The following is a 26,047-nucleotide window of genomic DNA, read 5'->3' as shown; positions in this document are numbered from 1 at the left end:
ATGCGAGAAGCAGCTGGCCGGCCCCCGGCCCTCGTGTAGAGCTATATGAAATCCCCTGCCAGAGCTTTTTTTTTTTTACAGACAGTTTTTACATAATACACATTGGAGAGTAGGCTTGGGCCAATTATCGGAAATATTGCAATATTCGAGAACTATCTATTTAAATAACATGTAGCGGGCTCAGTTTTAAAACCAAAGGGAAATTTTTGGTATCATATGAAACTAGAAGACCTAAGGCATTGATTGGTACCAACCACGTTGGGCTGTTTTGAACCAGTAGCCTAATGTTCTTATTTAGCCTTTCTGATGCTATCGCATGGTTAAATCAGCAGAATTTCTTTTGGTATCCAGACAGTGGAAGTAGCTTTTTGAGGGTTTCAATAACTTCTAACTTTCAATAACTCAATAACGGTATAGGAAAAGTGTGGTTCCTGCTAGGTTTGGGTTTGGGAACAGTCTTCTCTCCCATACCAGGCAGCCATGTGGTCTCTTGTATGTGGACACTTTATTCCCTGTAGGGAAATTCTCTCCTCTCTTCCTCCCTCCACAGTGAGTTCAGAGGTCAGAGGTCAGGGTCAGACACCGAGCAGCAACCCGGAGCTGCTGGGGATTTAAAGGGACAGTTCACCCACAAACTTAAAGGTCAACTTTACCGAAAAACAAAGGTGATTTATTTTACACATGCGTTCACATTGCAGGCATTCATTTAGTTTGACAGTTACTGAGAGATGATTTGAGTTGAGTTGTGGACCAGTGATGCCATTTGTGCATGAATTACATCACTGGTCCACAACTTAACTCAAATCAAGTCTCAATTAGGGCTGGGTGATATATAGGGCTGCACGATATATCGTTTACACATCGTCATCACAATGTGCACATGCGTGATAGTCACATCGCAGGACGTGTGATGTCACAAGCAAATTAACTCGTCATGTTGCTTGATAAACTCACTTTAGGGGAGGAGTCTACTGAGTGAAATGAGGTTATCTCAAAGGAGAGAGACGCCCCGCTACTGTACTCACTCATTTAGTGCTTAGCTTCAACACAACAGACATGCACAGAGAGCTACATTGAATTATTTGTGCTTATGTTGGGTTGCTGACAGTAGCCCGTCTGTAAACGATGTGATTGCGGAGGCGGACGTGTCCACAGTTTGCAGCGCACTAGTATACAGCAGGCTGGCTGCTGTAACTCAACATGTCCGTGAGATATTTACTCTTGAAACACCAAAAAGCAAGACAGCAACTTCTAATGACACGAAGGCTAAAGTGATTACTGAGAAGTTGTCCGTGTATCACTGCAGCTGTCTCCCCCCTAGTCTCTGATGTTGCATCACATGATAGCAGTTACGTTAGAGTTAATCATACATAGCAACTCATTTACACAAAACATGTCAGTGAAAATAAAAAGACATATCTGGGCAATTAAATGTATATTTATTACTTTTCACGAATGAATTGTTTGTCACCGGTCGACTGCATGTGAATCCTCGTCTCTCTGTACTGTATCTCTGCGTGGACTTCCATATCTGGACAGGAAACGACTCCCGACATGCCTCTCTTCTCTTGACATGGACAGTCTGTCTGTCTCTCTCTCTCTCCCCTCCTCTCTGCTCTTGACATGGACAGTCTGTCTGTCTCTCGCTCTCTCTCCCCTCCTCTCTTCTCTTGACATGGACAGTCTGTCTCTCGCTCTCTCTCCCCTCCTCTCCTCTCTTGACATGGACAGTCTGTCTGTCTCCTCGCTCTCTCTCCCCTCCTCTCTTCTCTTGACATGGACAGTCTGTCTCCTCGCTTTCTCTCCCCTCCTCTCTTCTCTTGACATGGACAGTCTGTCTGTCTCTCGCTCTCTCTCCCCTCCTCTCTCCTCTTGACATGGACAGTCTGTCTGTCTCTCGCTCTCTCTCCCCTCCTCTCTCCTCTTGACATGGACAGTCTGTCTGTCTCTCGCTCTCTCTCCCCTCCTCTCTCCTCTTGACATGGACAGTCTGTCTGTCTCTCACTCTCTCCCCTCCTCTTGACATGGACAGTCTGTCTGTCTCCTCGCTCTCTCTCCCCTCCTCTCCTCTCTTGACATGGACAGTCTGTCTGTCTCTCACTCTCTCCCCTCCTCTTGACATGGACAGTCTGTCTGTCTCCTCGCTCTCTCTCCCCTCCTCTCCTCTCTTGACATGGACAGTCTGTCTGTCTCTTGCTCTCTCTCCCCTCCTCTCCTCTCTTGACATGGACAGTCTGTCTGTCTCTTGCTCTCTCTCCCCTCCTCTCCTCTCTTGACATGGACAGTCTGTCTGTCTCTTGCTCTCTCTCCCCTCCTCTCTTCTCTTGACATGGACAGTCTGTCTGTCTCTCACTCTCTCTCCCCTCCTCTCTTCTCTTGACATGGACAGTCTGTCTCCTTGCTCTCTCTCCCCTCCTCTCTCCTCTTGACATGGACAGTCTGTCTGTCTCTCACTCTCTCTCCCCTCCTCTCTTCTCTTGACATGGACAGTCTGTCTGTCTCTCACTCTCTCTCCCCTCCTCTCTTCTCTTGACATGGACAGTCTGTCTCCTTGCTCTCTCTCCCCTCCTCTCTTCTCTTGACATGGACAGTCTGTCTGTCTCCTCGCTCTCTCTCCCCTCCTCTCTCCTCTTGACATGGACAGTCTGTCTGTCTCTCACTCTCTCTCCCCTCCTCTCTTCTCTTGACATGGACAGTCTGTCTGTCTGTCTCTCACTCTCTCTCCCCTCCTCTCCTCTCTTGACATGGACAGTCTGTCTGTCTCTTGCTCTCTCTCCCCTCCTCTCCTCCTCTTGACATGGACAGTCTGTCTGTCTCTCACTCTCTCTCCCCTCCTCTCTTCTCTTGACATGGACAGTCTGTCTCCTTGCTCTCTCTCCCCTCCTCTCTCCTCTTGACATGGACAGTCTGTCTGTCTCCTCGCTCTCTCTCCCCTCCTCTCTCCTCTTGACATGGACAGTCTGTCTGTCTCTCACTCTCTCTCCCCTCCTCTCTTCTCTTGACATGGACAGTCTGTCTGTCTCTCACTCTCTCTCCCCTCCTCTCTTCTCTTGACATGGACAGTCTGTCTCCTTGCTCTCTCTCCCCTCCTCTCTCCTCTTGACATGGACAGTCTGTCTGTCTCCTCGCTCTCTCTCCCCTCCTCTCTCCTCTTGACATGGACAGTCTGTCTGTCTCTCACTCTCTCTCCCCTCCTCTCTTCTCTTGACATGGACAGTCTGTCTCCTTGCTCTCTCTCCCCTCCTCTCTCCTCTTGACATGGACAGTCTGTCTGTCTCCTCGCTCTCTCTCCCCTCCTCTCTCCTCTTGACATGGACAGTCTGTCTCTCGCTCTCTCTCCCCTCCTCTCTCCTCTTGACATGGACAGCCTGTCTGTCTCTCGCTCTCTCTCCCCTCCTCTCCTCTCTTGACATGGACAGCCTATCTGTCTCTCGCTCTCTCTCCCCTCTCCTCTCTTGACATGGACAGCCTGTCTGTCTCCTCGCTCTCTCTCCCCTCCTCTCCTCTCTTGACATGGACAGTCTGTCTGTCTCTCGCTCTCTCTCCCCTCCTCTCTCCTCTTGACATGGACAGTCTGTCTGTCTCCTCGCTCTCTCTCCCCTCCTCTCTTCTCTTGACATGGACAGTCTGTCTGTCTCTCGCTCTCTCTCCCCTCCTCTCTTCTCTTGACATGGACAGTCTGTCTGTCTCTCGCTCTCTCTCCCCTCCTCTCTCCTCTTGACATGGACAGCCTGTCTGTCTCTCGCTCTCTCTCCCCTCCTCTCCTCTCTTGACATGGACAGCCTATCTGTCTCTCGCTCTCTCTCCCCTCTCCTCTCTTGACATGGACAGCCTGTCTGTCTCCTCGCTCTCTCTCCCCTCCTCTCCTCTCTTGACATGGACAGTCTGTCTGTCTCTCGCTCTCTCTCCCCTCCTCTCTCCTCTTGACATGGACAGTCTGTCTGTCTCCTCGCTCTCTCTCCCCTCCTCTCTTCTCTTGACATGGACAGTCTGTCTGTCTCTCGCTCTCTCTCCCCTCCTCTCTCCTCTTGACATGGACAGTCTGTCTGTCTCCTCGCTCTCTCTCCCCTCCTCTCTTCTCTTGACATGGACAGTCTGTCTGTCTCTCGCTCTCTCTCCCCTCCTCTCTTCTCTGTGGACTGTTTCTCTGGCTCTGTGCTCAGGGTTGCCACGGGTGTGAAAAGTAGTCAAAAGTGCTTGAATTTATAAAGAGGTCCTTAAAACTGTTTGAATTTAGCTGACCTGAATCTCTGAGTTTGAGCCTCATGTGCTCCGTTGTCTCAAAATTGCTGGGCCACTTTCTTCCTCTCTACAGTAAAGTAAGGGCTCTCTGCTCTCTGTGCTGCGTCATGTGTCATTGCTGGTCGCCGAGGTCTTTAGAGCAGCGCTTCTCAAAGTGGGGTCCGTGAGGGGTTCCAGGGGGTCCATCCATACGTAACACAATGACAGAATGTAGGACTGTTTTGGTTATGGGTTTCATAGACTTGTAATAAAAAAATCAAAAAGCAAAAGTATTTTTGGGGACACTGTGATCAAATCTGATCAATGTGTCAGTTTAGAACAAGTTTGAGAACCTCTGCTTTAGAACACTTAACTCATTCAGGGCCAGTTTAGGACTGCCAATATTTAGCACAGGCCAAAGATTTTCATAATTGTTGGTCATCTTTCAAGACCCACAGTAAATTATCTATTAGCACCAGAGTGATTTGCAATACCTCAAAATGAAGATGTACGTCTCTGGGTTCACCAGGAAAAAAAAAGTGAGCTTTTAGCATGTTCTGTACTCTACTTATAGCCATTTATATACACCCTGTTTTCCCCCAATAGGTCTCCCTGAGAAAATAAACAGGAGAAAAGGCAATTTTTGTAAAAGGGCACATTCTCAAGCAGAACTCGCTCTCAATTCTTTTATTTTGAACTGTATTGACATCAGACATGTAAATACTATTCGTTATGACACAAATGGAAGAAAAAAAAAAAATATATATATATATACACATGAAGTGCTTTTTTTTTACATTCAACAATACAGCAGTGTGAGTGAGTGTGCAGACAGACACACAGACAGACAGACAGACAGACAGACAGACAGACAGACACACCGACAGACAGACAGACAGACAGACACACACACACACACACACACACACACACACACACACACACACACACACACACGATCCCCCTTCGTTGCGTGATTTCTAACCCCACATAGGATAAGCAATAACCACGCCCTGTGGCGCCGGGATTGGCCAGGAGCAACACTGGAGGGCACGCAGCCCAGCGATTTCATGAAGCTCTTGAGAACGGACAGCGGGCTGCTGTGACTGCCGCTTCTGCCTGCCTAGCTGTTCGTGTGCTGCTCGTCCATGTCTCCCTGTCCTATCCTCCCTGCTATCGTTCCCGTTTTCCCCTCGGCTATTCAACACGTCCTCACCGCCCTCTGATCACTGCTGATCGATCATTTCCTCATTCCTCCGATGATCAAACGCATCTGTGGATTACTTTCTCCGGTTTTCTCCGGCTGGCACACAGGAAAGCGACCAGCTCCTGCAGCGCGCGAGGGGCGTTTCAATGGCGTTTCTCCTGTCTGCACAAGGCAAGCTCCTTATCCGTTTTCTGATATTCCTCCTGCTCAATTTCAAAACAACAGCTGCGGTATGTGTTTGTTCACGTGTTGTCTTAGATGATAGGGACCTGATACCATGTGACAGGCTGGGGAAGTGTTTAAACTACGCCCTGCAGTAATAAAAACAAAAACACGTCAAACACGTCATTGGCCCTCTGGGCTATTCCTGATAACACGTCAAAGACGTCATTGGCCCTGAATGAGTTAAAGGAGAACTCAAAAACAATGCTGATTTCAAACTAAATGAACGTCTGCAAAACTGTTGATCGTTTTCAGATCTCTGTGAGAACATGTGCAAAATAAATCAGCATTGTTTTTCGGTGGAGTGTCCCTTTAAAGAAAGGCTGAGGATTTACAGATTGCTTTGAGTTTATGTTAAGTGTTAATGATTCATTCCAACGTGTAAGCATGCCTGGAAACAAATTAGCATTAGGACCTAGGAGCCTGGTGATCCTCCCCTCGTCCGCCCAGCGGAAAACACATTCCAGCCAGTTCATTCCTAACACCCCCCCCCCACACACACACACACACACACAAACACACCACATGCTTGAGGAGTGGGCAGCTGCCCCCCCCCCCCTGCTTGAGGAGTGGGCAGGTGGCCCCGCCCCCCCTGCTTGAGGAGTGGGCAGGTGGCCCCGCCCCCCCTGCTTGAGGAGTGGGCAGGTGGCCCCGCCCCCCCTGCCTGAGGAGTGGGCAGGTGCCCCCCCCCCCCCTCCCCCGCAGGTGGCTGTCTGCCATTCAGAGGAAAGGTCTTTCCATGTTAAAGCAGAGCCGACCCCGGCCTGAGAGCAGGTTGTAAGGATCAGTGCTCTACAGGCCTGAGAACAGGTTGTAAGGATCAGTGCTCTACAGGCCTGAGAACAGGTTGTAAGGATCAGTGCTCTACAGGCCTGAGAGCAGGTTGTAAGGATCAGTGCTCTACAGGCCTGAGAACAGGTTGTAAGGATCAGTGCTCTACAGGCCTGAGAACAGGTTGTAAGGATCAGTGCTCTACAGGCCTGAGAACAGGTTGTAAGGATCAGTGCTCTACAGGCCTGAGAGCAGGTTGTAAGGATCAGTGCTCTACAGGCCTGATAGCATTATCTCAGCAGCTTAGACTTCATAGGAACATGATTAGCTATGGAAGTCTTTGTTACATCCTAGATGTGAACGGCCATATGACAGAATCATGCCACCTGCTAATAGACAGATGAGGCTTTGCTGCGGTAGTCGGTGGTACACGGTAGTGGGGCATACATCGATTACAGAACATGTCCACCGGTAACACCGTTACCGAAATGAAAGAAAAAACTCTGCACGCTTGTGCCAGTTTCAGCGTTGTTCATCATATCTCTCTCTGGTTAGACCAGCATGTAGGTAAGATCCTTATCTAAGCCTGTGTGTATTCTCTTGCTTATCTAAGCCCGTGTGTATTCTCTTGCCACTGCCATCTATGGAAATGTGGTTTTATTACCTCCTCTAAAAGTCTGCTAGCATTGATGCTAACACCATAGCTAAAAGTCCACTAGCATTGATGCTAATACCATAGCTAAAAGTCCACTAGCATTGATGCTATGGGATTGAGCTGTGATAAAAGCACATGCTACTCAGCTATGGGCATTACCTGGCTTACTGCTGCTTGCTGCTCATGTTAATCCCATGGCCAGAAACAATCGATAGACTTGTCGCTAACGACTCGAGTAACGACGTTAATCTCTTTTCTCCAGGAGGGTCTGAAAAAGTATCCTGATTTATGTGAGGGCTTCAGCCAGCCAATTTTCCATCATTTGGCTGAAATTGATAAAAGTAGGCCTAGTTGTCCAAATGAAAAGTAGATCTAATTATTGTAGGGCTGCAACTAATGATTATTTTCATTATCGATTAATCTGACGATTATTTTCTCAATTAACCGATTAGTTGTTTGGTCTGGAACGGTAATAACAAAACAAAGACAAAACAAAAAACGATAGCAGCACAGAACGTCCAGGACTTTATCGATGCTGCCGATACCGACCCGTCAGAAACCGGTACCAATGAAATACTGGTGTTCGGTACCATCCCTACTTGCATGGGACCCATACGTCACCTCACAAGTTGGCTTTCACTTTGAGAAACATGCCGAAGAGACAAGTCATTAAAATATATAGATATAGATATATAACTATCATACCTATCATATGGCCCTACATGTGTCTGTGAGCATCCACATGGAGTTCAGAGGGTTCAAGGTGACTTGGCATGTAGGTCAGACTGTTTAGGCCCAGGCTTAACTCACTGCAGGACATTCCTCACACTCAGCATATCATTGCTGTCATGGGAAAACCATGAAACAGCAATTTTATTTTAATTTTTTATTTTCCCCCTGAACTTGAACTGTCAGTTTCCATGGTTCCTGGTGTGGAGCGAATTTCTTATTTGAATGCCATGTTTCATATGCCTGCCTGGTCTCAGTCCCACAACATGGCCTCTGTTTGTGCTCTCCACTCCTCAATACGCTGATTGTTCTGTAAGAAGATGTACATCTCTCTACATGTTGTTCTGTAAGAAGATGTGGTTATTAGAATAAATATGTTTTTTCTCCCCCATTAGGCCTATGGTATGTTTTTGTGTTGACTGAATTCAGTCACTTACGGTAATGACGTGTGTTTTGGAGGAAGTCAGGCGGAAGTCAGTCATGCTCTTTCTCCCCCTGTCAGACAGTTTTATATTTTATTCTGACATGTATTGGAAACTTGTCTTGGCGTCTACGTATTTGGTAAGTCTGCTTGTTTGTCTAGTAGTGCTGTTTCGTTAGCGTTAGTTTGGTAGCTAACGTTAGCGTGCGTTCTACAATGACGTTGCTATGACTTTCCAATGAAACACTAGTCTCGCTGGTCAGCCTCCCCTCCCTACTCACGGAAGGGAGAGGAGGCTGGCCAGCGAGACTAATGAAACACAAACAACTGAATGTGTGAGCGGTAGGCTAATGTTACTTGTTTAAAATATGGTATTGTGGTGACTGCGTTTCTTCCATGTTCTCTAACGAGTTCAATGCGTGGACCCCCTACCTGTGTTCATCACCATGCAAGCCTCTTTTGTTTGGTCTGCCTTGTCCTCCATGTTGGTCTCTCTCTCTCTCTCTCTCTCTCTCTCTCTCTCTCTCTCTCTCTCTCTCTCTCTCTCTCTCACTCTCTCTCACTCTCTCTCTCTCTTTCTCTCTCTCTCTCTCTCTCTCTCTCTCTCTGTTGTTTGCCTCTGTGCTCGCTCGGCCCAACAGATGCTGTGTGTCTTGTTTGTGAGGATGTGGGGGCGGCTTTCACAATGAGATGTCAGTGACAGAGTCTGTCCCCCGCCCCCCCGCCCGGCGAGCCACTCTGACACGGCCTGTTCATGAACCCTTTCACGCCACAGAGCTCTGATCCGCCCCCAGCCAGTGTGTCTTCAGAGAGGTTTCTAGCCAGTGTGTCTTCACAGAGGTTTCTAGCCAGTGTGTCTTCAGAGAGGTGTCTAGCCAGTGTGTCTTCACAGAGGTTTCTAGCCAGAGTGTCTTCAGAGAGGTTTCTAGCCAGAGTGTCTTCAGAGAGGTTTCTAGCCAGAGTGTCTTCAGAGAGGTTTCTAGCCAGTGTGTCTTCACAGAGGTTTCTAGCCAGTGTGTCTTCACAGAGGTTTCTAGCCAGTGTGTCTTCAGAGAGGTTTCTAGCCAGAGTGTCTTCAGAGAGGTTTCTAGCCAGTGTGTCTTCAGAGAGGTTTCTAGCCAGAGTGTCTTCAGAGAGGTTTCTAGCCAGTGTGTCTTCAGAGACGTTTCTAGCCAGTGTGTCTTCAGAGAGGTTTCTAGCCAGTGTGTCTTCAGAGAGGTTTCTAGCCAGTGTGTCTTCAGAGAGGTTTCTAGCCAGTGTGTCTTCAGAGAGGTTTCTATCCAGTGTGTCTTCAGAGAGGTTTCTATCCAGTGTGTCTTCAGAGAGGTTTCTATCCAGTGTGTCTTCAGAGAGGTTTCTAGCCAGTGTGTCTTCAGAGAGGTTTCTAGCCAGTGTGTCTTCAGAGAGGTTTCTATCCAGTGTGTCTTCAGAGAGGTTTCTAGCCAGTGTGTCTTCAGAGAGGTTTCTAGCCAGTGTGTCTTCAGGGAGGTTTCTAGCCAGTGTGTCTTCAGAGAGGTTTCTATCCAGTGTGTCTTCAGAGAGGTTTCTAGCCTGTGTGTCTTCAGAGAGGTTTCTAGCCAGAGTGTCTTCAGAGAGGTTTCTAGCCAGTGTGTCTTCAGAGAGGTTTCTAGCCAGTGTGTCTTCAGAGAGGTTTCTAGCCAGAGTGTCTTCAGAGAGGTTTCTAGCCAGTGTGTCTTCAGAGAGGTGTCTAGCCAGTGTGTCTTCAGAGAGGTGTCTAGCCTGTGTGTCTTCAGAGAGGTTTCTAGCCAGTGTGTCTTCACAGAGGTTTCTAGCCAGAGTGTCTTCAGAGAGGTTTCTAGCCAGTGTGTCTTCAGAGAGGTTTCTAGCCAGAGTGTCTTCAGAGGTTTCCAGTGATTTAATGACACACAAAAGAGACAGAAGTGCTAATAAACAGTATTTACTGCCATTTTAACTACTGTTGAAGCTTCTTGTCTTGGATTTTTGAGGTTGGGGCTGGTGAGGCTTAGCCTGACTCCACCAGACGGGGGCGGCATTGTTCCACAAATTCACAATCCACCTCAGTCTGGCCCTGGCCTCAGAGAGGCGTTCAAACCGGCCGCCACCCAGGCGCACCAATCAACGTGAGCTACGGGCGGGCTTTAGGCGAAACCGGGTGTGACGCGATCGAGAGGCGCCTGTGCGTTTGTAGTTCTTTCACTATTCAACATGGCGGCGGCTACCGAGGCTAGCTCCAGTGAGCTAGTCAAACATTCTATTCAAAACAATAAGCTAACATAAACGTTAAGCACTTGATCTTACAGTGAGTACGAAACCGTAACTGTATTGCTGTAACGTTATCAACTATGAACGTTAGTAAACAAGACATTGTTGTAGAATTTGGGGAGATAGCCTTCAGACCGTTGCTAGGCTGGGAGAACATAGCAGCCATCAGCTAGCTGTAAGGCTACCCGTTAGCCATTCACGCAAGCCACACAAACACAAAGCCCTACGTCATGAAGGGAAGTCGATCTGATTGGTTGGCGTTGGCAAGCCCAGACGGTGACAGACAGACGGTCCATCCAATCACCTGCCTAGTAGCTTGAAAAAAGTGACCGCCCTCTTCAGCAACATAGCTTGGCCGAATCCAGATGGATGTTGGTTGTGAAACAAATGTGAACGAACTTACATCCATCTGGCAGCGTCAGGTTAGGTGAGGCTCCCCTGAGTTTGGCAGAGAAAATCCGATTCCAACCTTTCAACCGTGAAATCCCCAGCTCACAGTTTAAGTGGAATGCAGCATTAGAAATTAGAATCGCTCTTTTGATTGGATTCAAATCCAAGATGGCGGCACACAAGTCGAACCTCAGTCTTGGCTGGATTTGGCACGGCCGCGACGCGTGAATTCCGCTCACACACCCTGCAGTAAAAATATACAGCTTCCAATTAACCTTGACCTGTGAAGCTTGTCTGGTCAACACACAGGTCTCACAAGTCAGCCAGGTCATTGTCATAGCGGCCGTGACAACACACACGCACACACACACACGCACGCGCACGCGCACACACACACACACACACACACACACGCGCACACACACACACCCACAGGGACTGCCTGGGCATAGGAAAGCTGTGTGTTTGCGGTTGCCTCATGTTTCCTGTAATATAGCTTTTGTGTTGCTCACATCAACATTATCAGCCGGACGGCTTCACCTATATTTGCTCTAGAAACAATGGCCCCCTGTCAGCCTGTCCCTGTTAGCTCAGCTGTTTACACAGCAAATTCTTTGCTAGAGCAAACAGGTAGGTTAGGTTACCCCCCCGGGCTGTCACTCGCCCGCCCAGCAAACAGCGGCACATTGGGTTCCCCCGTCGGGCCGTCACTTACCCCCAACTGGCTCAGAGAACAGCGGGAGGTTAGGTTACCCCCTCCTGGCTCAGAGAACAGCGGAGGGTGAGGTTACCCCCTGGGTCGTCAGCGGTAGGTTAGGTTACCCCCTCCTGGGTCGTCAGCGGTAGGTTAGGTTACCCCCTCCCGGGTCGTCAGCGGGAGGTTAGGTTACCCCCTCCCGGGCCGTCAGCGGTAGGTTAGATTACCCCCTCCTGGGTCGTCAGCGGTAGGTTAGGTTACCCCCTCCTGGGTTGTCAGTGGTAGGTTAGGTTACCCCCTCCTGGGTCGTCAGTGGTAGGATAGGTTACCCCCTCCTGGGTTGTCAGTGGTAGGTTAGGTTACCCCCTCCCGGGTCGTCAGCGGTAGGTTAGGTTACCCCCTCCTGGGTCGTCAGCGGGAGGTTAGGTTACCCCCTCCCGGGTCGTCAGCGGTAGGTTAGGTTACCCCCTCCTGGGTTGTCAGCGGGAGGTTAGGTTACCCCCTCCTGGGTTGTCAGTGGTAGGTTAGGTTACCCCCTCCTGGGTCGTCAGCGGGAGGTTAGGTTACCCCCTCCCGGGCCATCAGTGCTAGGTTAGGTTACCCCCTCTCGGGCCGTCAGCGGTAGGTTAGGTTACCCCCTCCTGGGTCGTCAGTGGTAGGTTAGGTTACCCCCTCCTGGGCCGTCAGTGCTAGGTTAGGTTACCCCCTCCCGGGCCGTCAGTGCTAGGTTAGGTTACCCCCTCCTGGGCCGTCAGTGCTAGGTTAGGTTACCCCCTCCTGGGTTGTCAGCGGGAGGTTAGGTTACCCCCTCCTGGGCCGTCAGTGGTAGGTTAGGTTACCCCCTCCTGGGTCGTCAGCGGTAGGTTAGGTTACCCCCTCCTGGGTCGTCAGTGGTAGGTTAGGTTACCCCCTCCTGGGTCGTCAGTGGTAGGTTAGGTTACCCCCTCCTGGGTCGTCAGTGGTAGGTTAGGTTACCCCCTCCTGGGTCGTCAGTGGTAGGTTAGGTTACCCCCTCCCGGGTCGTCAGCGGTAGGTTAGGTTACCCCCTCCTGGGTCGTCAGCGGGAGGTTAGGTTACCCCCTCCCGGGTCGTCAGTGGTAGGTTAGGTTACCCCCTCCTGGGTCGTCAGTGGTAGGTTAGGTTACCCCCTCCCGTGATGTCAGTGGTAGGTTAGGTTACCCCCTCCCGTGATGTCAGTGGTAGGTTAGGTTACCCCCTCCCGTGATGTCAGTGGTAGGTTAGGTTACCCCCTCCCGTGATGTCAGTGGTAGGTTAGGTTACCCCCTCCCGTGATGTCAGTGGTAGGTTAGGTTACCCCCTCCCGGGCCGTCAGTGGTAGGTTAGGTTACTCCCTCCCGTGATGTCAGTGGTAGGTTAAGTTACCCTCTGGGCCGTCACTCACCCACCCGGCTGAAAGATAGTGTCACTGTTTCTTCACATGGCGAGTGACGTCTCCGCGTCACATTTTCCTCCACCTTGTTCCTGCACGCACACACGCACACACACACACACGCACACACACACACACGCACGCACGCACACGCACGCACACACACACGCGCACACACACACACACACACACACGGCCTCTCTGCATCCTCTGAAGCTCCAGGCGTGCTCAGACATGCCAAGTATGTCAGGAGGAGAAGGGGCTTGGAGAGGCACCATTCAAAAAGACAGAAGAGCCCAGAATCCAGGGTTTTTCCTGCATAGCGGCATGTTAGCCAGTCACCCCCAAAAGAGGTGTTAGTCACCCCCCAAAAGGCCCAAACGCCTGATCTATTTGAGTTCAGGACAACCTGACGGCATACCAACTCAAAACCTTTTTTTTTCCCGCTGTATCAATTTAGAGAATTTCAAAGTTAAAGTCTCACATTTGTACGTGGAAACGTCTGAAACTTGCGATCCTGTGAAAACACATTGCTCCATAATTTCTGCCAATAGTTTCCATCCACCTGTTTTGATGCGAAATTTCAATTTGCGCATAAAAAACGGAGTGGAAACGCTGCCTAATTCGCAAAACCCTCCAAATATCGCAAAAAAGTTTTCACGCTTGAGGGAGGTGGAAAAGTCGGGTGTATCGATAAAAGGAAAATGCGAAACGTGCGGTGGAAACAGTTTAAGTGATATTCCGTTGTCTCTCCATTCAAAAACAACACAGTTTGTCTTGATCACTGCAAAACATGACATGCCGTGTGTAGCCTCCACACAATAGGGCTACACACGGTAAATAATGGTACGCGCAGCACAATACCCGCCGTGGTAAACAGAAGAAGACTGGGATATTAACTTTAAGGCGACTCACTTCTAGACTTGAATGAAATTGTATTCACTTACTATCTGCTCCGTGGATTACCATTTGACAATTTCGGAGCCGAAATTGTAACATAGCAATGTTGGTCCACAAATGTTGCTATTTTACAATTCTTTCGGAGATCGGGTTGGGATTATAACGTTAGTTTGCCGAGTAGCATCTGGTAATCCAGAAATGGCGTTATGGTACCTTTGTCTACTTGTAGATCATCAAGAAACTTTAAATTAATAACGTTAGATGTGTTTAACAGATCTGTATATCGGGTCTAGCAGCTGATCAGCAGCTCAGACAGCCTCAAACACGAGGTGATTGACAGCTCTATAATTCGCAAAATAGCAGTGGATGGAAACGCGCATTGTTTCGCATTTTATTTTGCAGACTTTCTGAAAATTTGATTAAAAGTTGCAATACATTTGGATAGAAACCCAGCTAATGACTGATATGTGTTTGGCGAGAATACGACCAAATCTGTGGCATCTTTCATCACTCTTTGTCATTTAACAGACAATATGAGGCGAGATATTTCAGTAGTGTCATGTGATATGCCTACATCACATGACACATCACGTGATGTACATCACATGCCTACACCAGCATTCAAAATAGAACATATCAGGAACATATCATATTCTGATGTATCAAAGTGGTCCCAATCCGGAGATCAGATCCACTCCGGATCTGACATCTTACAGTGCTGTTATCGGATAGTATCCAACACAGATTTCATCAGATATGAGTCATAGTTAAAGCATGTGTGGATTGTGGGCTATTTGTTTTGCAGCTCTGCTGTGGAACGTTCTGCTGTGGAACGTTCTGCTGTGGAACGTTCTGCTGTGGAACGTTCTGCTGTGGAACGCTGGCTGGATTGTGCAACACAATCAAAACAAAGTGATGAGCATCTCTGTTCTGGTTTGGGAGCATTGATGAAGCATCACGTTTGGTTCTTTACTAATAGAAAACACTTGAGTAATAATAATGATAATGATAATAATAATCGAATATTAATCTTTCACATTTGAATATTATTTAAATGTATATATTCAAATATATATTGGAATATAGAATATTCTTTGATAGGCCTACTGTCTGATAGTTATATAAATATGTTGAAGTGTTGAATGTAGGAGTGTTGGGAGCAGTAGCACAAACACACCATAATATGACAGCAGGTGCTCCTGAGATCTTTGTTTTGGAACGAAGCTTTTGTAGGAGAGAAGTTGTGGATAAATACATGACAGGGTTAAGGTTACCCTAGTGATGATGATGATAGTGATGATGATGATAGTGATGACCCTAACCCTACATGACAGGGTTAAGGTTACCCTAGTGATGATGATGATAGTGATGATGACCCTAACCCTACATGACAGGGTTAAGGTTACCCTAGTGATGATGATGATAGTGATGACCCTAACCCTACATGACAGGGTTAAGGTTACCCTAGTGATGATGATGATAGTGATGATGATGATAGTGATGACCCTAACCCTACATGACAGGGTTAAGGTTACCCTAGTGATGATGATGATGATAGTGATGACCCTAACCCTACATGACAGGGTTAGGGTTACCCTAGTGATGATGATGATAGTGATGATGATGATAGTGATGACCCTAACCCTACATGACAGGGTTAAGGTTACCCTAGTGATGATGATGATAGTGATGATGATGATAGTGATGACCCTAACCCTACATGACAGGGTTAGGGTTACCCTAGTGATGATGATGATAGTGATAACCCTAACCCTAACCCTACATGACAGGGTTAAGGTTACCCTAGTGATGATGATGATAGTGATGACCCTAACCCTAACCCTACATGACAGGGTTAGGGTTACCCTAGTGATGATGATGATAGTGATGACCCTAACCCTAACCCTACATGACAGGGTTAGGGTTACCCTAGTGATGATGATGATAGTGATGACCCTAACCCTAACCCTACATGACAGGGTTAGGGTTACCCTAGTGATGATGATGATAGTGATGACCCTAACCCTAACCCTCCTTTAGGCCAACCTGACATTCCCAGATGCTTTGTTTTCTGGGAATGACGAGTCGCTCGGGAAACCGTTTCAACAGGCAGGCACTTTCAAAGACTAGCTGGCAGGTGATTTGATGTACCATCTGCCTATCACATCTATCACAGGCTGGCTCTTGCTGGCATCACCTAAAGCCCGCCCCTAGCTGTGTCATAGGATGCTGATTGGTGGAAACCAATGGTGGTTCAGATTCAAACCAATAGATTGTAGGGATGCAACGATTATTTTTTTTGATCCACGATTATAGTCTGAGAAAAAACCACGATTATCACGGTTTCACGATTATTGTTATGGACGTATAAAAATCACATGAGCATTCTCTAAATAGAGGTTTTATTGTATTTCCCCCACAATCTTAACAGTTGCTGCCTTCCGGAATACTAATGCACGATATGGATTTTTACAGCCGATAGTATAGGCCTACGCTAACCGATAAATATTCTCCTGGCCAATAACCGATACGTTAAACATACTATTGTTACTTTTTTCACATTTTTGTATTTAAAAAAATAAGTTCTTAACCTGTATTTTATGCACACCTGGGATTAAAAAAAGAAGAAAGGGCAGATGTAGTGAGCAAAGATGGATGATTTAATATTCCATGGCTCTGACCTAATCAAATCTAACTGACATCACTATTGTGAACATAAAACAAACAACATTTCTGATATAATATATATAATATATATATATATATAATACAAAAAATATTTTATTATTATTTTATAGAAGCGAAAGCCTATAGCTGCTTAGTCTGCAGAAAAAAACACAAAAGGCATAGTAACTTAGACTCTTATTGGCATGTTACTGGCAACTAAATGTGCCGTCTGAAATGAATTTTGCATTGGGGTCAGTTCTATTGAAGTGATGATGGGGCAGGCATGGAAAGCCTCACTATAAGCCATCATGTGTCGTTTCACTTTTTACTGGAAAATGCTCCCTCTGGATTAAAGAAAGGACACTCTGTGGTGTTGACTGGTGTTTGTTATGTAAATGTGCGCATTTGTTTTCCTTGTCTCAGTCAGATCATGACTGCCAAGCAGCTAGCTACGTTAGCTTCACGTTATTAGGCCTACATGTAACGTTAGCGGGTTGCTTTTGGAGTTGACACAAACCCTTGATGTTTCTTTTCATGTAAAGCATGAGGTTCTCTATGGTTTAGGCCAGCGCTGGGAGCATGAAGTGCTTTAAATGCGGGGATGTTTGGTCACAACGAGCTTGAGGAACTATGTACGCTAGGCTATGGCCAGCTAGCTAACATTAGCCACAACAGCTAACGTTAACGTCAATGACTGTATGTTAACGCTAAACAAATCCGCTGCCTCTTCCCCACGTTTGGTTTAACGTAACACCAGCTCAGACTTTCCCCTAATCTCAGAAACCTTGCGGGACATGTATTGCAACATTTATGTTGGGCTGGCAATGGCATCCATGGCTAGGCTACAGACTGGCTACTACTGGGAGACATGGCAGCTGCCTGTGTTTGGTGCCTCCGCTAAATAGTCCATGCGGAAACGAAGCGAGAGAGACAGGTTCCTCTCCTTCCAGCGCCGTCTGCGCCGCATGGGAGTTTAAACTGACGGACTGTTGTGAAACAAAACACTCGGTGTAGCGGAGCCTCTGCGGTTATATAACCGTGACGTTTTAAATCGCGGTTAATAGTCAAACCGGTTAACCCCTGCATCCCTAATAGATTGGAGCGTGACAAGATAGAGTTGACACGTGATCTCATGATCTCACGAGAATGCAGTTGCGTTACGAGGTTACATGACACTGGCTCCCAGTATGTTTTAGATAGATTTGAACATTTGACTGATTACTTTCAAGGCTTCTCTCCCTGCTATATCTCTGACCTCTTAGCAGCGTACGTGCCGGAGCACTTTGAGGTCCTCTGGCGCGGGTGTTTTGTCTGGCCCAGAGTAAGGGCTAAAAACTAAAAAAAACCCTGAGGCTGCAATTTCCTTGAACTATGTTTTATTTCCTTTAAAAATGTTTCTCTTGTCCTATTCTTATCGTTTGGAATCCAGCTGCCTTGCAACACCGGTTGTGCTAAATATCCCATCTCCTCCCACCTCCCTCTTCCTCCAGGCAAGGCCTTCGACATCACGTACGTGCGGCTGAAGTTCCACACCAGCCGCCCGGAGAGCTTCGCCATCTACAAGCGCACGCGCGAGGACGGGCCCTGGCTGCCCTACCAGTACTACAGCGGCTCCTGCGAGAAGACCTACCAGAAGGCCAGCCGCGGCTTCATCCGCACAGGGCAGGACGAGACGCAGGCGCTGTGCACCGACGACTTCTCCGACATCTCGCCGCTCACCGGGGGCAACGTGGCCTTCTCCACGCTGGAGGGCCGACCCAGCGCCTACAACTTCGACCTCAGCCCCGTGCTGCAGGTAAGGAGGACACACCCACACACACACACACTCACCTCAGCCTCGTGCTGCAGGTAAGGAGGACACACCCACACACACACACACACACTCACCTCAGCCCCGTGCTGCAGGTAAGGAGGCCACACCCACACACACACACACTCACCTCAGCCTCGTGCTGCAGGTAAGGAGGCCACACCCACACACACACACACTCACCTCAGCCTCGTGCTGCAGGTAAGGAGGCCACACCCACACACACACACACTCACCTCAGCCTCGTGCTGCAGGTAAGGAGGACACACCCACACACACACACACACACTCACCTCAGCCCCGTGCTGCAGGTAAGGAGGCCACACCCACACACACACACACTCACCTCAGCCTCGTGCTGCAGGTAAGGAGGCCACACCCACACACACACACACTCACCTCAGCCTCGTGCTGCAGGTAAGGAGGCCACACCCACACACACACACACTCACCTCAGCCTCGTGCTGCAGGTAAGGAGGACACACCCACACACACACACACACACTCACCTCAGCCCCGTGCTGCAGGTAAGGAGGCCACACCCACACACACACACACTCACCTCAGCCTCGTGCTGCAGGTAAGGAGGCCACACCCACACACACACACACTCACCTCAGCCTCGTGCTGCAGGTAAGGAGGCCACACCCACACACACACACACTCACCTCAGCCTTGTGCTGCAGGTAAGGAGGCCACACCCACACACACTCACCTCAGCCTCGTGCTGCAGGTAAGGAGGCCACACCCACACACACACACACTCACCTCAGCCTCGTGCTGCAGGTAAGGAGGCCACACCCACACACACTCACCTCAGCCCCGTGCTGCAGGTAAGGAGGACACACCCACACACACACACACTCACCTCAGCCTCGTGCTGCAGGTAAGGAGGCCACACCCACACACACACACACTCACCTCAGCCTCGTGCTGCAGGTAAGGAGGCCACACCCACACACACACACACACTCACCTCAGCCTCGTGCTGCAGGTAAGGAGGCCACACCCACACACACACACACTCACCTCAGCCTCGTGCTGCAGGTAAGGAGGCCACACCTACACACACACACACTCACCTCAGCCTCGTGCTGCAGGTAAGGAGGACACACCTACACACACACACACTCACCTCAGCCTCGTGCTGCAGGTAAGGAGGACACACCCACACACACACACACTCACCTCAGCCTCGTGCTGCAGGTAAGGAGGACACACCCACACACACACACACTCACCTCAGCCTCGTGCTGCAGGTAAGGAGGACACACCCACACACACACTCACTCACCTCAGCCTCGTGCTGCAGGTAAGGAGGCCACACCTACACACACACACTCACCTCAGCCTCGTGCTGCAGGTAAGGAGGACACACCTACACACACACACACTCACCTCAGCCTCGTGCTGCAGGTAAGGAGGACACACCTACACACACACACACTCACCTCAGCCTCGTGCTGCAGGTAAGGAGGCCACACCCACACACACACACACTCACCTCAGGCTCGTGCTGCAGGTAAGGAGGACACACCCACACACACACACACTCACCTCAGCCTCGTGCTGCAGGTAAGGAGGCCACACCCACACACACACTCACCTCAGCCTCGTGCTGCAGGTAAGGAGGACACACACACACACTCACCTCAGCCTCGTGCTGCAGGTAAGGAGGCCACACCTACACACACACACACTCACCTCAGCCTCGTGCTGCACGTAAGGAGGCCACACCTACACACACACACACACACTCAGCCCCTGGATCTTCTCTCAAGGACCCCTGGTGGTCCCCACATTGAGAACCACTTATTTAGAGTCATGAGGTTCTTGGTCAGGGTGATGGTAGGTTAGGATATATAACCCTGCAGAGCTGGTCTGGGGTCAGGGTGATGGTAAGGGTTAGGATATATAACCCTGCAGGGCTGGTCTGGGGTCAGGGTGATGGTAGGTTAGGATATATAACCCTGCAGGGCTGGTCTGGGGTCAGGGTGATGGTAGGGGTTAGGATATATAACCCTGCAGGGCTGGTCTGGGGTCAGGGTGATGGTAGGTTAGGATATATAACCCTGCAGGGCTGGTCTGGGGTCAGGGTGATGGTAGGGGTTAGGATATATAACCCTGCAGGGCTGGTCTGGGGTCAGGGTGATGGTAGGTTGGAGCTGGTCTATAATCCAATCATCTGGTTTGTGGTCTGTCAGTGAATCACATGGTGATGATATTCTGATGTGAACAAGCTCACTGTATTTTAAAAACTGAGGTATGAAACACATACAGAAAGTTATTTGAAAAATGCAGTTTGGTTTGACATCAATGATCCAGATGTTTTACTTGGTATGTAAAGTGTTTATTTAATAAAGTTGCAGGGCATTATGGGAATTATCAGTGCGGTTGGAAGGCTGCAGTTGATGCTGCTCTGCTGCTCACCATCCGGACAGCATCCGGCTTTCTGACTGTTTCTGTCTGACTTAGAGAGTCACAATATGGATTCTTTCAGCCAATACGCATAACCAATAATGACCTGCTTCTCAAGGCCGATAGTCAAACGCCTACCTCATACAGGCAATCCACCGACTATATAAGGTTACCTCATACAGGCAATCCACCGACTATATAAGGTTACCTCATACAGGTAATCCACTGACTATATAAGGTTACCTCATACAGGTAATCCACTGACTATATAAGGTTACCTCATACAGGCAATCCACTGACTATATAAGGTTACCTCATACAGGCAATCCACCGACTATATAAGGTTACCTCATACAGGCAATCCACTGACTATATAAGGTTACCTCATACAGGCAATCCCCTGACTATATAAGGTTACCTCATACAGGCAATCCACTGGCTATATAAGGTTACCTCATACAGGCAATCCACCGACTATATAAGGTTACCTCATACAGGCAATCCACTGACTATATAAGGTTACCTCATACAGGCAATCCACTGGCTATATAAGGTTACCTCATACAGGCAATCCACCGACTATATAAGGTTACCTCATACAGGCAATCCACTGACTATATAAGGTTACCTCATACAGGCAATCCCCTGACTATATAAGGTTACCTCATACAGGTAATCCACTGGCTATATAAGGTTACCTCATACAGGCAATCCACCGACTATATAAGGTTACCTCATACAGGCAATCCCCTGACTATATAAGGTTACCTCATACAGGCAATCCACCGACTATATAAGGTTACCTCATACAGGCAATCCCCTGACTATATAAGGTTACCTCATACAGGTAATCCACTGGCTATATAAGGTTACCTCATACAGGCAATCCACCGACTATATAAGGTTACCTCATACAGGCAATCCACTGACTATATAAGGTTACCTCATACAGGCAATCCACTGGCTATATAAGGTTACCTCATACAGGCAATCCACCGACTATATAAGGTTACCTCATACAGGCAATCCACTGACTATATAAGGTTACCTCATACAGGCAATCCCCTGACTATATAAGGTTACCTCATACAGGCAATCCACTGGCTATATAAGGTTACCTCATACAGGTAATCCACCAACGATATTAGGTTACCTCATACAGGCAATCCACTGGCTATATAAGGTTACCTCATACAGGTAATCCCCTGACTATATAAGGTTACCTCATACAGGTAATCCACTGACTATAAAAGGTTACCTCATACAGGTAATCCACTGACTATACGTATATAAGGTTACCTCATACAGGTAATCCACTGACTATATAAGGTTACCTCATACAGGCAATCCAATGACTATATAAGGTTACCTCATACAGGCAATCCAATGACTATATAAGGTTACCTCATACAGGTAATCCACTGACTATATAAGGTTACCTCATACAGGCAATCCAATGACTATAAAAGGTTACCTCATACAGGTAATCCATTGACTATATAAGGTTACCTCATACAGGTAATCCACTGACTATATAAGGTTACCTCATACAGGTAATCCACTGACTATATAAAGTTACCTCATACAGGCAATCCAATGACTATATAAGGTTACCTCATACAGGTAATCCATTGACTATATAAGGTTACCTCATACAGGTAATCCACTGACTATATAAGGTTACCTCATACAGGCAATCCACTGACTATACGTATATAAGGTTACCTCATACAGGTAATCCACTGACTATATAAGGTTACCTCATACAGGTAATCCACTGACTATATAAGGTTACCTCATACAGGTAATCCACTGACTATATAAGGTTACCTCATACAGGCAATCCACTGACTATACGTATATAACGTTACCTCATACAGGTAATCCACTGACTATATAAGGTTACCTCATACAGGTAATCCACTGACTATACGTATATAAGGTTACCTCATACAGGTAATCCACTGACTATACGTATATAAGGTTACCTCATACAGGTAATCCACTGACTATACGTATATAAGGTTACCTCATACAGGTAATCCACTGACTATATAAGGTTACCTCATACAGGCAATCCACTGACTATACGTATATAAGGTTACCTCATACAGGTAATCCACTGACTATATAAGGTTACCTCATACAGGTAATCCACTGACTATATAAGGTTACCTCATACAGGTAATCCACTGACTATATAAGGTTACCTCATACAGGCAATCCACTGGCTATAAAAGGTTACCTCATACAGGTAATCCACTGACTATAAAAGGTTACCTCATACAGGTAATCCACTGACTATACGTATATAAGGTTACCTCATACAGGTAATCCACTGACTATACGTATATAAGGTTACCTCATACAGGTAATCCACTGACTATATAAGGTTACCTCATACAGGTAATCCACTGACTATACGTATATAAGGTTACCTCATACAGGTAATCCACTGACAATATAAGGTTACCTCATACAGGTAATCCACTGACTATACGTATATAAGGTTACCTCATACAGGTAATCCACTGACTATATAAGGTTACCTCATACAGGCAATCCACTGACTATACGTATATAAGGTTACCTCATACAGGTAATCCACTGACTATATAAGGTTACCTCATACAGGTAATCCACTGACTATATAAGGTTACCTCATACAGGTAATCCACTGACTATATAAGGTTACCTCATACAGGCAATCCACTGGCTATAAAAGGTTACCTCATACAGGTAATCCACTGACTATAAAAGGTTACCTCATACAGGTAATCCACTGACTATAAAAGGTTACCTCATACAGGTAATCCACTGACTATAAAAGGTTACCTCATACAGGTAATCCACTGACTATAAAAGGTTACCTCATACAGGTAATCCACTGACTATAAAAGGTTACCTCATACAGGTAATCCATTGACTATATAAGGTTACCTCATACAGGCAATCCACTGGCTATAAAAGGTTACCTCATACAGGTAATCCACTGACTATAAAAGGTTACCTCATACAGGTAATCCATTGACTATAAAAGGTTACCTCATACAGGTAATCCACTGACTATATAATGTTACCTCATACAGGTAATCCACTGACTATATAAGGTTACCTCATACAGGTAATCCACTGACTATATAAGGTTACCTCATACAGGTAATCCACTGACTATACGTATATAAGGTTACCTCATACAGGTAATCCACTGACTATATAAGGTTACCTCATACAGGTAATCCACTAACTATATAATCTTAGTTCATTATACAGGTAATCCACTGGCTATAAAAGGTTACCTCATACAGGTAATCCACTGACTATACGTATATAAGGTTACCTCATACAGGTAATCCACTGACTATATAATCTTAGTTCATCATACAGGTAATCCACTGGCTATAAAAGGTTACCTCATACAGGTAATCCACTGACTATATAATCTTAGTTCATCATACAGGTAATCCACTGACTATATAAATTTACCTCATACAGGTAATCCACTGACTATATAAATTTACCTCATACAGGTAATCCACTGACTATACTGTATAAGGTTACCTCATACAACCCCATGTCAGAAAATGTGAACTGCCCCTTTAAATCTGTTGGCTTGTGTCTTAGCTGTCGAATCAGTAGCTTGTTCAGGTTGCGGGTTCGATGCCTGCCAACTGTTGCGACTGGTTGCTAGGCGACGCCCCCGGGTTTCCCACTGCTGCTCTCTCCCACTCTGCTGCAGCTGGACAGCTCTCTCTGTCTCATTCATTCCCTTGGTGTAGATGACTTGTCAGCAGCAGTGTGATAGAGTACACTATGTTTATGATGGCAGGTGTGGAAAAGGCTGTGTATTTCTCTGTGTGTACTTCTCTGTGTGTACTTCTCTGTGTGTACTTCTCTGTGTGTACTTCTCTGTGTGTACTTCTCTGTGTGTACTTCTCTGTGTGTACTTCTCTGTGTGTACTTCTCTGTGTGTATTTCAGCTGGCACTGTTTTGTCCTTGACTCATTTCCTTCAGGACAATAGAGTTCCAAAGTCACGCCTTCTTCTGCGTCTAACATACAACCTGAGGGATTTCATTCCCCCTCTTTTTAAACCTCTGGAAAAATGAAATCACTTAGACCAGTGGTTCTCAAACTTTTTCACGTTAACGACCCCTAAACTGACACAAACTAGACCAGGAACCTCCATTTGATAATATTTTGTCCCAGGGTCCTCCATCTGATACGATTTTTGCTTTTAGATGTTTCATTACAGAAAGCTTATGAAACCCATGGCCAAAACAATCATATTCTGTCATTGTGTTAGTTATGGATGGAATTATAGTGAAAATAGGTTATTCCCCATTTTGCTGGGGAGGCCCTGGAACTTCCTTGAGGACCCCTGGAGGTCCCTGGGCCCCGCTTTGAGAACCACTGCCTTAGGCCCCATGTCGAACCCAGAAGATGGGGTGTTGGCTTTGGCACACCATAAGTTTATCCAATGTTTATCCAATGGGGTGTTTTCACAGCAGCCATTTTGTGTCTAAAAGGCAGGGTAAACACAGGTGCAACCAAAACATTAATGAGGGTTTCCAGCACTGGACCACGTAAATGGATTGGAAGTTGGAAACCCTCATTAATGTTTTGGTTGCACCTGTGTTTACCCTGACTTTTAGACACTAAATGGCTGCTGTGACGAAAAAGCCCATCTAATGTAATGTCTGAGAGAGGAGCAGTGCTGTGATGGCTGCTTATCTGACTAAGGCTTCAGCAGGGTTTGTGCTCTGGTGACTTCCTGTCTCCCACATGACAGAGAGAAAGAAAGCAGCGTCTGACGCCTCCTAAAACAGTCCCAGGCTTTGGTATAAATAGCTACGTACCAACAAGTCAAATAAGGAAGTCGATGACGGCTGGGCTAAATCTGTTCATTTGCAGGAGAGACAGAGGAGGAAGATACTCTCTGGCTCTGAAGACACTTTTGATTCATTCAGCAGAGACACTAGTACTAGGGCTGGGTTAATATATATTGATATAGATATAGATAGATAGATATCCACTATTCATTTTGAAGGAACTGATATCGATTAATAAATTCTAACATCGATCCTTTCATTAATGCCTTTTCCCGTGGATGCTTGAAGCTTTAACCCCGACGTGGTTCGGTTCTTAGACAAAAGCTTTGGAAAGAAATGCATACATGACATCATACATGACATCATACATGACATCATACATGACATGCTCTCACATCACATACATAGGATGAAACGTCTCAGAAAAGACCTTTCAAAGACTAAAGTCTGACATGCTCTCAGAATGGCTTTAAG

The 26,047-nt window shown here is 47.2% G+C and overlaps 1 protein-coding gene across 1 annotated transcript in view; it reads left to right on the top strand.

Moving 5' to 3' along the window:
* lamc1 (laminin, gamma 1) overlaps positions 1-26,047 on the top strand; it is a 122,804-nt gene that overhangs the window by 41,432 nt on the left and 55,325 nt on the right. Inside the window, exon 2 of the mRNA XM_083659807.1 lies at positions 18,005-18,309. Coding sequence (XP_083515933.1) covers positions 18,005-18,309 — 305 coding nt within the window. The remainder of the gene's footprint in view (positions 1-18,004; positions 18,310-26,047) is intronic.

This window comes from Poromitra crassiceps (genome assembly GCF_964638095.1).
Source record: "Poromitra crassiceps genome assembly, chromosome: 23".
In the NCBI taxonomy this organism is placed as follows: domain Eukaryota; kingdom Metazoa; phylum Chordata; class Actinopteri; order Beryciformes; family Melamphaidae; genus Poromitra; species Poromitra crassiceps.
This window is presented reverse-complemented; position numbering and strand designations above follow the sequence as displayed.